The sequence below is a fragment of the Canis lupus genome, chromosome 13 (assembly GCF_048164855.1).
Source record: "Canis lupus baileyi chromosome 13, mCanLup2.hap1, whole genome shotgun sequence".
In the NCBI taxonomy this organism is placed as follows: Eukaryota; Metazoa; Chordata; class Mammalia; order Carnivora; family Canidae; genus Canis; species Canis lupus.
In genome coordinates, this window is record NC_132850.1 from 57,564,384 (window position 1) to 57,577,169 (window position 12,786).

General features: G+C 35.0%; 1 protein-coding gene across 13 annotated transcripts in view; it reads left to right on the plus strand.

Moving 5' to 3' along the window:
- Window positions 1–12,786, plus strand: part of RAPGEF2 (Rap guanine nucleotide exchange factor 2) — a 242,043-nt gene that overhangs the window by 115,098 nt on the left and 114,159 nt on the right. For 8 of the 13 annotated variants that reach the window (XM_072773789.1, XM_072773792.1, XM_072773794.1 and 5 more), the window contains exon 5: window positions 11,147–11,222. In XM_072773789.1, the coding sequence (XP_072629890.1) occupies window positions 11,147–11,222 (76 nt within the window). Of the gene's footprint in view, window positions 1–2,940; window positions 3,129–4,032; window positions 4,316–11,146; window positions 11,223–12,614; window positions 12,744–12,786 lie in introns of those variants that run through there. The other 5 variants (XM_072773800.1, XM_072773801.1, XM_072773797.1 and 2 more) reach the window with 4 other exon arrangements.

Genomic DNA, 12,786 nt, shown 5'->3' on the forward strand with positions numbered 1-12,786 from the left:
GAAGGCTATAGGGAAGGACTTTAACAACTAAAATTTTGCTACCTGTTTCAGTGCAGATTTATCTCATGCCCTGTTGAAGCAAACCATGTGATATGTTGCAATTCTCATATAAAGTGGATGCCAGATTTCATAAATTCTATTGAATTTTTCATTTTCATTTTCTTTTTCTTTTCTTTTCTTTTTTTTTTTTAGAGAGAGTACAGGGACAGGGGTAGGGGCAAAGGGAGAAAGACAATCTTGAGCAGGCTCCAGCCGAGCACGGAGGGCTTGATCTCATGACCTGAGATCATGGCCTGAGCTGAAATCAAGAGTTGGATGCTTAAGCGACTGAGCACCCAGGCATTTGTATTCCATTGAATTTTATAAGTGAGGTAGTAGTAACCTTTGCAAAACGTAATTTGAAAATGATGGTTTGGGTTCTTTCCAATTTTTTGTTTCTGTCAACATTGATGAACATCTGTTTGTGTGGACATATTTTTTATTACTTTTTGAATAACTAGGAGTGAAATTGCTGATTATAAGGTAAATGTATGTTTAACTGTATAAAGAACTGCCTCTTTGTTGTCTGCAATGGCTGTAACATTTTGCATTCTCCACATGTTATGAGAAATCTGGTTGTTCTACATCTTTCCCAACCCTTGGTATTATCAGTGTTTATAATTTTAGCCACTCTAGTGGATATGTGGGGGTAATCTCACTGTGGCTTTATTATGCATTTCTCTGAAGCCCAGTGTTGTTGAGAATATTTTCATGTGCTGATTGGTTATATATTTCTTGTGGTGAAATGTTAGTTCACCCATTTAAAACAATCGTTTTTTTAAAAAATTGGAATTTGCCCACTAAAATGGTCTATTTCTAGAATTCTGTTCTATTGATCTACATGTCAGCTGTTTTTTTTTTTTTTTTTTAAGGTTTATTTTATTTTTTTAAAGGGAGAGAAAAAGTAAGCATGGGAAGAGAGGGGCAAAGGGAGGGGAGATAGGGAATCTCAGACTACCTGCTGAGGGCAGAGCCTGAAGTGGGGCTCCATCTCACGACCCTGAAATAATGACCTGAGCCCACATCAAGAGTTGGATGCCCAAGTGACGGGGCCACCCTGATCGAGTGCCCTGATCTACATGTCAGTTCTTATACCAATACCACATGGTCTTGAATTGTGTAGCTTTTGAAATCACGTAGTGTAAATGCCCACCTTTGTTCTTTATCAAAGTCGTTTTAGCTCTTTTATGTCTTCGCCTTTTCATATAAATTTTAAAATCAGGTTGTTTATTAAGATTTGATTGGATTTGCACTGAATCTATAGATCAATTTGGAAAGATTTACTCTCAACAATATTGGGCCATCCACAGCATGAACATGATATATTTCATAATTTATTTAAATCTTCTGTTATTTCCCTTTGTAGGGTTAAGTACCCTTTTGTAATTTTGAGTGTATAGGTCATACACATCCTCCGTTAAATATATTCCTAAGTGTTTTATTTTTGATGATAAGCAGTAGGTTTTTACAACTTTATCAGAGAAGATCGGAAACAGATTAATCAATATTGCCAGGATTGTCTACTTATTGGTAAAACTAGAACAAGTACTTATAAAACAAGGTAAAACAAGTATGGCTTATGAGAGATGTCCATTTTATTCAGATGAACTAAATTAGTTGACATTTTATTACTTGGTATCTTTGTAAGAAATTACATATGTATGAGTTTATGCTTTGCTTTTCTTGTAGATGTTTTTTTTTTTTTTTTTTTAACTTCCAGGAATTTTATGAATGTGACATTATTCAAGTGACCTGTGTTTTTAGGTCCTGTCTTAACAAGGACATATGTACTATTTCAACTTCATTTATGGTATATGCTGAATTTGAGGGAGCTTAGTGGCTAGATTTTGGTGTCATTCATGTAAGCCTTTAAAGAATATCAGATGCCTTGTTGCCCTTATTTGAGATCTTGTTTGATTTTTGAGAACAGTTCCATTTCTTCCTGGGGAAGGGCCAAATCTGAATCATTCCTATGAATTCATCTACCATTTTTCTCATGAACAAGTTATGTAGATCTGTTTTGTTATTTCTTAATGTAATTGTTTATTTTACGTCTTTAATGAATTTTACGAAAATTAGATCATTTTTAGATAAGATGTTAGAGCTAAGCTTCCTGGTCTCTTTACCTCCTTCATGATGAACTTTGCGTGATGAAATAGTGAACATTTAACAAAGGCATTTTGGATAAGGCGTGTGTCTATATGCTGAAGGGGAAAGCTGTTATGGACCATAACTCTTATACAAACCGATCAGCTGCCATCTGTGTACAAAGCACTGTGATCAGCAGAGACCTGTTTGTGCCACTGAGTAGACTGATGGCAGCAGATCAATTTAGCTGAGCTGTTCTGTAGCAGTTCGGTCACGAGGACATAGACACTACCAAACTGTAGTCATCATCACACCACTGTCCTTTGCTGGTTTAGATTGTGGCAAGAGAGAAAAAACTGCTTGCTCTCTTCACCCCAATACAGCTTGAGGTAAGATCCACCTTTTTTCTCTTGAAGGGATAAGCAAGACCAAAAGCAGCCTCTTTCAACTTTTCCCACATTATTTGGATTTAAATTTACGCTAGTTTTTCTCATGACAACCCCTCAGGCCAGGTATACAATTCAGCATCCCTTTGGTGGAGAAGCAACGTGTGTAGTACAGCTTAGATAAATTCTAATAACAAAATTGCATTGCTGAGCACATCTAAGTATTTGACCTTGAAGACTCCTAGGAGAGCAGACATTGCAGATTTCCCTACTTGCCCTTGACTTACAAGAGAGTAGATAATGAATTAATAGAAATTGATAAAGAGCGTCTGTCAGGCAGCCGCTGAGGTCATGAGGCTGGTATGCGGAAACAGTGCCCATACTACATGCGTAACACATAACTGCAGCCAGGAGGGGTGGGTGGGTCATCGAAGCAGGAAATTAGCCTTCAGAAGGAATGTTGGCTTTCTGCACGAGCTACAGCCGCATGGACTCACTGAGAGAAAACACACAGGGACATGGGGAGTGCTCACTGCTGCAGAGAAAAGAGCTCCTATAGAAGGTGGCAGCGGTATTGCTGTTACTGGTGCTTCAAAGATATTGAAGACAGTGCAGGTTAGATTTTTTTATTTTTAAATGAATCGACATGTTAATAGTATCAATAGCAAATGTTTAGTACTTCTCCTGTAGCTAAACAGACAACAGGCTGCTGAGGAATGAACAGGGAGGAGAAGACACAGCTTATGAGGCCTTTGCTTGTGATATTTTTCTTGTTGCTCTATTTTAAGCGAAGGTTAAATGTTGGGGTTTGCTGTGGAGCAGTCCACCTCCACTAATTTGTGCAGGGTGATTGTTAGTGTATTTGTTAGTATATACTCTACATGAGTCTTGAAAGAAATTTAGAGACTCCTAAGTGCATATTTAGTTTTCCCAAATACTTACTTCTGAAATATGAGCTTGTTAAAGGCCATGCTTTAGAAACACTTTGTAATTTTGCACACACATGTAACTTGTATGTATACTTGGTGTGTGTATGTTTCTGTTTTGAATAATTGTTACCTTTTCCCCCCCTTTTTGGTTAAACTGAGTGAGGACAAAATAGAAAGATTAAATGCATTTTTATGGTTAGTTTTTCAGACCATGTTCCTTTTATATGTATATTAAAATTTACTCCTGAATATTCTACTGATTGAGAATGGGTTGATGACCTCAGCAGTTACTTGTTAGATTTCCCCCCTTATAGTTAATTGTTATTCTTCTATTTGAAGACAGTGTCATGTGAATATTTTTTTGTGAGCCCTGAGTAATTGATTGATTTTGGTTTAGGAGCATCATGTTCAGCCATTTATTTAAATTCCTACAGAGAAATGTGAAGTTTAGTAACTACTTACCATTATCTAGAAATAGATATAAAAATTGGTATCTTGGAGTATTATATTTTAGATCATTTTGTAAATTGGGATTGCCCATGGTATAATCTCAGTTTGATTGCTGTGTCTTCTTCCCTTGCTGGGTATAGCCTGACATGAATAAGTTTACATTCCAATACTGAGGAATTGCATTCCACTGGGCAGTTCTGACGTACAACAAGAATGTGGAGGCCCATACAAAGGGCAAGTTTAGGGACAGTGATAGAAGAAGCTTCTGTATTCAGCAACTGCCTTTCGTGGAAACTCACGCTGGTGAAAAGTGCTCTTGACTCCACTTGGGTCGGGAAAATGTGGTCACAGAAAGTTAAGACAGGACGGCCTTACCAGAGTAAGATCCCCCAGTACCCCGTCCGGTGTATTTATGAAAACTAGGTAAGACTTTATATTTTCAAACATTTGTGCTTTCTGGTTGTAGGTCTTGAACTTACTTGAAAGAAAGTTTATCAAGCTATTAAAAATTTCTCAGTCTTACATTATGTAAAAGACTACTTTTGGTAATTTTTTGTCTGCATATCTTTACTACTATAAAGTCATTTTACACTTGTAAAAGTATTGTTAGCTCATTTCAATTTTAGAACAACTTGTAATTCTTAATTTTAAATTTATTCTGTACAAAAACTTAATGGGAATGGAAATCTGGATTGTTAAACTGTTTGTGGAGCAACCATTCTTAAATTGGTTGTACTTAGAGGGTATGAGCATTTAGGAATAATCTGCTTGTTGTGCTGTAAGTGGTCTTTTCAGTGATCATTTCTGTGAGTTAAACTTTTTTTTTTTAATAGCTCAGAGAACCAATAGATTGACCAAAAGTAAACCTGCATCACTTTTAGTTGTCATCTTTGGTTGTATTTAATGTAAGATAATAAGGACATTCTGAAATTACATTGAGGTTAATAGTTGAAAGCCAAACTCTATAGTATATTCATACAGAACAGTTTTAGAAGAATTTAAAATAGGCTGAAGTAATTAAATTTTTATACTGTGTAGAACCAGAAGACTATCAGCATTCTTAAAACATAGTGTACTTCTTCCTATCAGCCTATTTCTTTCTTTCTGACTTTATAGTCTCTTGTGAAAGGCTGCTATTTAGTATAGAAAGGGTTAACAAGTTTTTATATATTTCAGGCCAAGTCTCATTGATAACAGTTACCCACATCCTTCTTGATTTTGAAAGTTATTATGCATTTGTATTTGTGAGTATACACAAATTATGAGAAGACAGGAATTTTTAAAAATTTAATTCAAAGTCTAAAAATAAGCTACATGACTTTAAAAATTAAGAAGTTTAAACTTTAAAATATTGTTTATCATGGTATGTGGCATTATGAGTGCCATTTCAAAGAATCAGATATTTTACTAGTTGAAGTTCTCAGCAGCTGCCTGAAGAAGCTTGGTTTTTATAGATTTGACATTCAAATCTTTGACTTTCCCAGGGTAACTAACCCTCAAGCTCTTGATGGTAATTTGTAATTTTGCTGAATTTGAATTGCCATCTGAATTACAAAAGCTGATGTGTCTTTTTTTTTTTTTTACTCAACTAGGCAGTGAGTGAGCCTAGCCAACCTCTGAGAATTTACCTCTTAACAAAATTCTGCTCCCCACCTGTCATTGAGTTTGTGCCTTATGGGTGAATGCGATACATGGTAGCAGTGTGCCTGAGGAGGTCTGGAAACTATTCCTCTGTAAACCTCAAGCTGACCAAAGACCAGAGTTTATGTTATTGAGTGTGGAAAGCAAGAGAAAGGGTAAGGTCAGTGTAGAATGATGGAATCCTGGATCATGGAATCTTTTGTTTCAGGCATCTCGTTTAACCTTCCCTCAGAGAAGCTGGCTTAGTTTCTTCAATTGTGAAAGGAAAACTGAACTAGAGAGACAGTTCTTAGGGGGAAGTAGGAATGCATTGGTCATATGTAGAATCACTTGGGGGCCTTTCCTGAAAACAAATGTTTGAGAACCTTTGAATGTAGTAGCTTGGATTATGCCTCACTTTCAGATTTGAAGCTGAAAAGTGCCAAGAGACCCTGTACTCTGTGATTTTCTAAGTTTTTTCTCGACTCTGAAGTTCTACAAATCTGTTCTGCTTTTGAGATGCAGCTATAGGAAGCAAAAGATATTCCTTAACTCGTGGTACTTAATAAATATTCTGTCTGTATTCATAACTTGCTGTGTACTCACCTTTTGTAGAAGATACGTACATTCTCACATCCCACCTATGTAAGAATAGGGACTATATTTAGCAAGCTCTGTATTGATTACAGAGTTTATATAGATTTTGTTGTTCGTGTCCAGTGAGTATTTGGAAGGAGGTACAGGAAGCAAAATCGTGGAGATGGGGCTAGCATGGCCATACCCTCTAATCTATGGCCAGGGATAAAACTTAAAACATGGGTTTACTGTTGCGTGGAAAAAAATTTAGGTATAATTGGCTTTTCAAAAATATTTCAGTAATATTTGTTTACCTTTTCCCCATTTCTTCGTAGTTCCACTTTTACCTACAACTTCTCTCACTTCATTGCTAATTAATGTAGAAAAGAGATTGGTTCCAGGCTTATCAGTGGTGTAATTAAGTCATCAAAGTTAACTCTTGTTCCTAAGATTTTCTGTTATTTGGCTAGAGAGGTAGTGTTCCCACTTTCTGTTATACAAGTCCTGGATTTTGTTTTTTTTTTTCTTTTAAGATTTATTTATTTATTCATGAGAGAGAGAGAGAGAGGCAGAGACACAGGCAGAGGGAGAAGCAGGCTCCATGCCTGGAGTCCGACTTGGGACTCCAGGATTGCGCCTTCGGCCAAAGGCAGGCGCTAAATCGCTGAGCCACCCAGGGATCCCCCAAACCCTGGATTTTTGCCAAGAAACTCAACCTCTAACCTTACATAAAACATACCATTTTAACTATTTTTTAAAAGTTTATTTATTTATTTTTTTAGTAGTCTCTACACCCAATGTGGAGCTCGAACTCACATCCCTGAGATCAAGAGTTCCATGTTCTTCTGACTGAGCCAGCCAGGCACCCCTGCCATTTTACCTTTAAGGTGTATGATTCAGTGGCATTAATTACAATCACACTTGTGTAACCGTGAGCACTACCTGTTTCCAAAATTTATGTTCCATGGCCCCAAATGGAAACTGTAACCATTAAGCATTCCTATAACCTGCAATAATATGTAGTCTACTTTCTGTCCTTATAAATTTTCCTGTTCTATATGTTTCATATAAGTAGAATCTTATAGTTGTCATTTTGTGACTGCCTTATTGTACTCAGCATAATGCTTTCAAGGCTGATCCAGGCTGTAGCATGTGTCAGAACCTCAGTCCTTTTTATGGCTTCCTTTGTATGTATTTATCACATTTTGTTTAAATAGTAATCTATTGATGAATATTTATGTTGTTTCCACCTTTTGGCTATTGTGAATAATGCTGTAGTGAACTTTGATGTACAAGTATCTGTTTGAGTCCTTGTTTGTAATACTTTTGAGTATTAATCTAGTTGTGGAATTGCTGGGTCATATGGTTATTCTGTTTAGCCTTTTGTTGAAGAACCAATTTGTTTTCCACAATGACTGCACCACTTTACACTCCCACCAGCTAAGTAACAAGGGTTCCAAGTTCTCTGTTCTCTTTAACACTTTTTTTTTTTTTAATTATCATCTTAGTATCTGATGCACATTTGGCATCAGGTATGAAATGGTATCTCATTGTGGATTTGATTTGCCTTTCTTTAATGACCCAGGATGTTAATCAGTTTTTCATGTGTTTATTGGCTATTTGTATACCTTTTTTTGGAGAAAAGTCCATTAAAATACTTGGCTCAATTTTTAATTAGGTCATTTGTCTTTTTCTTTTTTCTTTTTTTTTTTTTTACATTTGTCTTGTTGAATTATAGGAGTATATAGGAGTATATATATACATATATATATATATATTCTGAGTATTAAACACTTCTCAGATGTATGATTTGCAAATATTTCCTCCTGTTTGTCTTTTCAGCTTCTTGATAATGTCCTTTGATGCACAGAAGTTTTTGATTTTGATGAAGTCCAATTTATCTATTTTTCCTTTTGCTTCTTCGGCTTTTATAAAGTGTCATGTCTAAGAATCTCATTGCTGAACCTAAAACAGACTTAACTATAGAGAACAATCTGAGGGTTGCTGGAGGAGAGATGGGGGAGGGGGAAATGGGGAATGGGTTAAACAGGTGATGGGTATGAAGGAGGGTGCTTGTGAGCACCTGATGTTGTATGTAAGTGATGAATCACTAAATCCAACACCTGAAACTAATATTACACTTATGTTAACTAAATGAAATTTAAATAAAAACTTGGAGGAGAAAACCGAAAGAATCCATTGCCAGATCCAATGTCATGAAGATTTATCCCGTTTATTTCCTAAGAGTTTCATGGTTTGTGCTTTTTTATTTAGGTCAGTGATGATTTTCAGTTAATTTTTGTATGTGGTGAGAGGTAAGCAACTAACTTACTCTTTTTTTTTTTTTTTTTTAATGTGTCAGTACAGTTGTCCTAGCACATTGTTCTTTCCCCACTGATTGAACTTGGCATCCTTGTCAAAATTTGGTTAGCTATAGATATATGGGTTTATTTCTGGACTCTTAATTTTGTTTCATTGTTTTATACGTCTATCCTGTACCATACTGTTTTGATTACTATAGCTTTGAGGTGAGTTTTGAAATTAAAAGTGTGAGTCCAGAAAAAACAACAAAAAAAAAGTGTGAGTCCTCTGCCTTTGTTCTTTTTCAAGACTGTTTTGGCTGCATAGGCCCCCTGTGATTTTATATGAATTTGAAGATTAGCTTTTCCATTTCTGCAAAAAAAGCTGTTGTGATTTCTGACTTTTTTATCTCCCTCCCTCCGTCTCTCCCTCTTTTCTTTCTCCTTCCTTCCCCCCTGCCCCTTTTTTTTTCTGACTTTTCTTAAAACCTTTAAGGATTGTAAGTATATTTTTAAATTGCCCACATTCTTATTTAATTTGTATCATTCATGGATTTTCTTAAATCATGATTTTAGAAACTTAAATGATACCAAGTTGTAGCTGCTATTAATAGGAAGGGTTCTTTTAATTTGTACCTCTGAACTTACAGGAAAGCCCTTTGGAATCTCTTAATTTTTTTGTTGGAGACTTTTCAGGTCTGTGTTTTTCCCCTTAGAAACTTTACTAGGGCAATGCTATATCATAGGTTTTACATAGTTTTCTATATGGGTAGGTATAGTAATTTTTATTTTTTATTACTTCCTAGTGTGTTCATCATTTTGAGGTGCGTTTTGTGTATTATTTATTATGTTAGCAGCTCATGCTTTAAAGACTTCTAGTGTTCATTTATGTCATTTAAAATGTGAGAACCTCTTATTGTTTAATGTCATTAAATGGTGTGTGCATTTGATCACTTTTCACATTGGATAGTTCATTGTATAGATTGGATCTTCTATTTATTGCCTTCTTGCCCTCACATAAAACTTAATGAAATATTTTGTTCTTTATTCTTCTTGGCCTTTTTTTGTACTTCACTGTCTAAACATCTATATGTCATTTGCAAACCTGAAGATTTCTCTCCATTTGTTTCTACTAAATCATCTAAAATATTTAAAAAAAACTGATCTTAATATCACTTAGGGTAGATCTTATCTCTTATACATCTCTGTCTGGTTTCCTTTTTTATCTCTGTACTTATTTTCCAGAACTGCGTTTTTAAAACAGTTTATAGAACTTGATCCAAGGTTTTAAAAAGCTTATTAATAAATAATGATATTTACTTTTGTTTACATATTTATTGTTTCAAAGAATAACATAGGAAAAGCAAAAGTATTTTGTGGACTTAGTGAATTTCTAGCTTAACATTTTTCATTACTCTTCCTGTTAATTCCTACCTTACAGCTTCCGGTTTGTAAGCAAAGAGTAAATCATCTTTGCGTTTGAGTCAAGAGGCCTAGTCCTTAGGCCTAGCATGTGCATTCACGACCTACTCTTTGGCTCTTTTGGGGCCGGTCTTTACTTCTGGGTTCTTGACTATATTTGAAGTAATAGATTTTTTGATAAGTGAAATAGTATATCCTCCTTTGCTAGAGTACGTTCTGTGTGCATTTGCCTTTTCTGCTCTGTGTATTCAAGGAATTACCTGAGGGAGAGTATTATTTCTCCTATGGTTCACATATTTATGTTGTTCAGTAAGGCTCGAGTCTTCTGTGGCTACCAAGAAAGTTTCTTCAGATTCTAATGTATTTCAATTCCTTAAAAGACTTTCCTGGAGGTATTTTTTAATAGCACATTTTAGAGGATGCAGACTTTCCATCTCCAAAGTAATAGATAATATTTTCCTACCATAGAATTCCTTCGAGCCAATGGCTAATCTGCACAGGGATTTTCACTTCATGGTTCTAGTGCATATATAGCTGTGTCAGAATAAATATGCTATGGTGTTAAGGTGGGAGTTATCACACGTAGGGCAAAGTTGCTGTGTCTGAGTTCACTAGTGAAAAATTTCAGGAGAAATGGTTTTATAGTATGCATAACCACTTGAATTAAGAAAAGTCTAAAGTTGAATACTTTTCCTTAAACTTATCTAGAATAAGTTGATTTGAAAATTTAGAAAAATTAAATGCACTTTTTGGGTGAAAGAAATGCTTAACCTAAGTGAGTTCAATTATAGAAGAAAAAAATTTTTTTTAAGATTTTATTTATTTATTCATGAGAGACACACAGAGAGGCAGACACACAAGGCAGAGGGAGAAGCAGGCTCCATGCAGGGAGCCCAGTGTGGGACTTGATCCTGGGACTCCAGGATCAGGCCCTGGGATGAAGGTGGCACCAAGCCACCCGGGCTGCCCTATAGAAGAAAATTTATATGCATTTTATACTTTGCGTATTTTTATAGCTTGCCATTGGTTCAGTTCCATCCATTAGAATATTCTAAGTCTTCACCTAACTGGGAATGATTTAAAACAGCCTAATATACAACACATTCATACTGATTTTCTGTTATATATGTTATCAATTTGAAAACATGATACTGGAATTTTTCGGAAAAATATATGTCTGAAATGTAAGAAATTGAATGGTTCCTTGTCATTCTGTGTAAATAATGATTAAAGAGTTTCTCTTTCTCCAGTAGTTTTTGTTCTTTAGTTTCACTTACTTGAAGAGTTGGCCTAAATTTACAATTTATATTTCATAAATCTTTTTTTTTCTCCCTAGTTTTGGCAAGCGTTCTGCAGGAAGCTTTAGGCGTGGCTGTGAATGCATTGTTTTAGAGCCTTCTGAAATGATTGTGGTAAGAATACTTCTTTGAAGACTTTTTTCCCTAAAAAAAGTTGCAAAATAAAAGCCCTTTAACAAAGTCCTTATAATAGTGTATTATATATTTTATAACTTTAGATATATTTATATTTATATTTCATAATTTTTAGTATGAATCTGAGTTCATAATCATAATACTGTAATTATTTATAATATTCAATGAAATGAAAAGGATAAAAGACTCAAAAGGGGCAAGTACCTAAATGTTTTGTGATTGAACTTTGTCAAATCAATATTTGATAATACCACTTAATTGAAATTTGGAGGGAATACTTGAACTGCAGAACTTTATTTCTTGAGATATTAATTGGAATGAATGAAATACTTCAGATGAGTCACAGTGGTATGAATTCAGGCAATGGTTAACATAAGGAAACCAATTTCTGTTTTTTGTGTCTATCCTACATCAATATATTTTTTAAATCCTACAATTCAGTTAAAAAGAGAAACAAAGTTCTCAACAGAGTGTCTAGCCAGCATACCAACCCCCCAATTTTCTGGCCTAATATAGAAGATGGTGAAAGCTTTTTATTCACAGTTAATGAAGTATTTGGTAGAAAACTACAAGTCTATTTTTAGAGAAGAGTTAGGGTTTTTCCCTATGATGTAGGAGAGGAATTTATCAGAATGAAAACTTCCTTGTCAAAGCTAGTGAAAACCTTTGGTAAAATTTCACAAAATTTACTCTTAAGGGAGAAAGTAGCGTGGTGGTGAGTAAAGATACAAGATTGGAAAAATGTAGTGGTTACATAGGAGTTTCCAGCAACAGGTCTTGAAAAGTGTTTTAGATATTTCCTAGAGATTTTGGCCTCTGCTAGTGCTATTTAGTGTTTCTCTAAGGGACTTTTGATCTTCAATATTCTTTGAGGATTTTACATTTGCTGGTATCATACAAACTACTAGTTTGCTAGTGTGAGAATAGTCTTAGAATCTTAGTATGCCTTGATTGTGAGTAATCACATTTTCATTATATAAGTATGAGGAGGATTGACCTAAGGTAACTTTTATTCTGGGTTAGTCCATTCATCAGTTTCTAAAATGTTGAAAATGAGGATTTTTTTTTTCAAAAATAACACTTTATAAAAAGAGAAACTGAACCCACAGATTGAAAGTAGGAAGAGAAACCCTTAGGTAACAAAGCCATTCTGCTAGCAGTCCTGTTTGAGTCATTTGGGATTTGGGGGTTTTTATAGCTTTACTCATGTACATCAGGATTAAGACAATGAGGGCAGTTGCTTTCATAATTTGAGGCAATGTATCCTGTGAGTTCTTTCACTAATAAATCAGTACAAAGATTACTGAAAATATCCTTCCCTTTGAAACTGCAGGAAATTCAAGAGTTACTCATATTGTCCTAAGTGGAACTGAAAATGCTTCTTCATAAAAGAAAAGTTACTCAAAACCAGTTAGTTCCAGAGAAGTTCAGAAACACTTAGTCTGTTACCGTAGTTTGTCTACAAATGTCTTTGCAGAATGAATGAATATGGACCTACCTGTAAGTTTTATTTTGCCGCTGGTCTTAATATGGAATGTTGTGT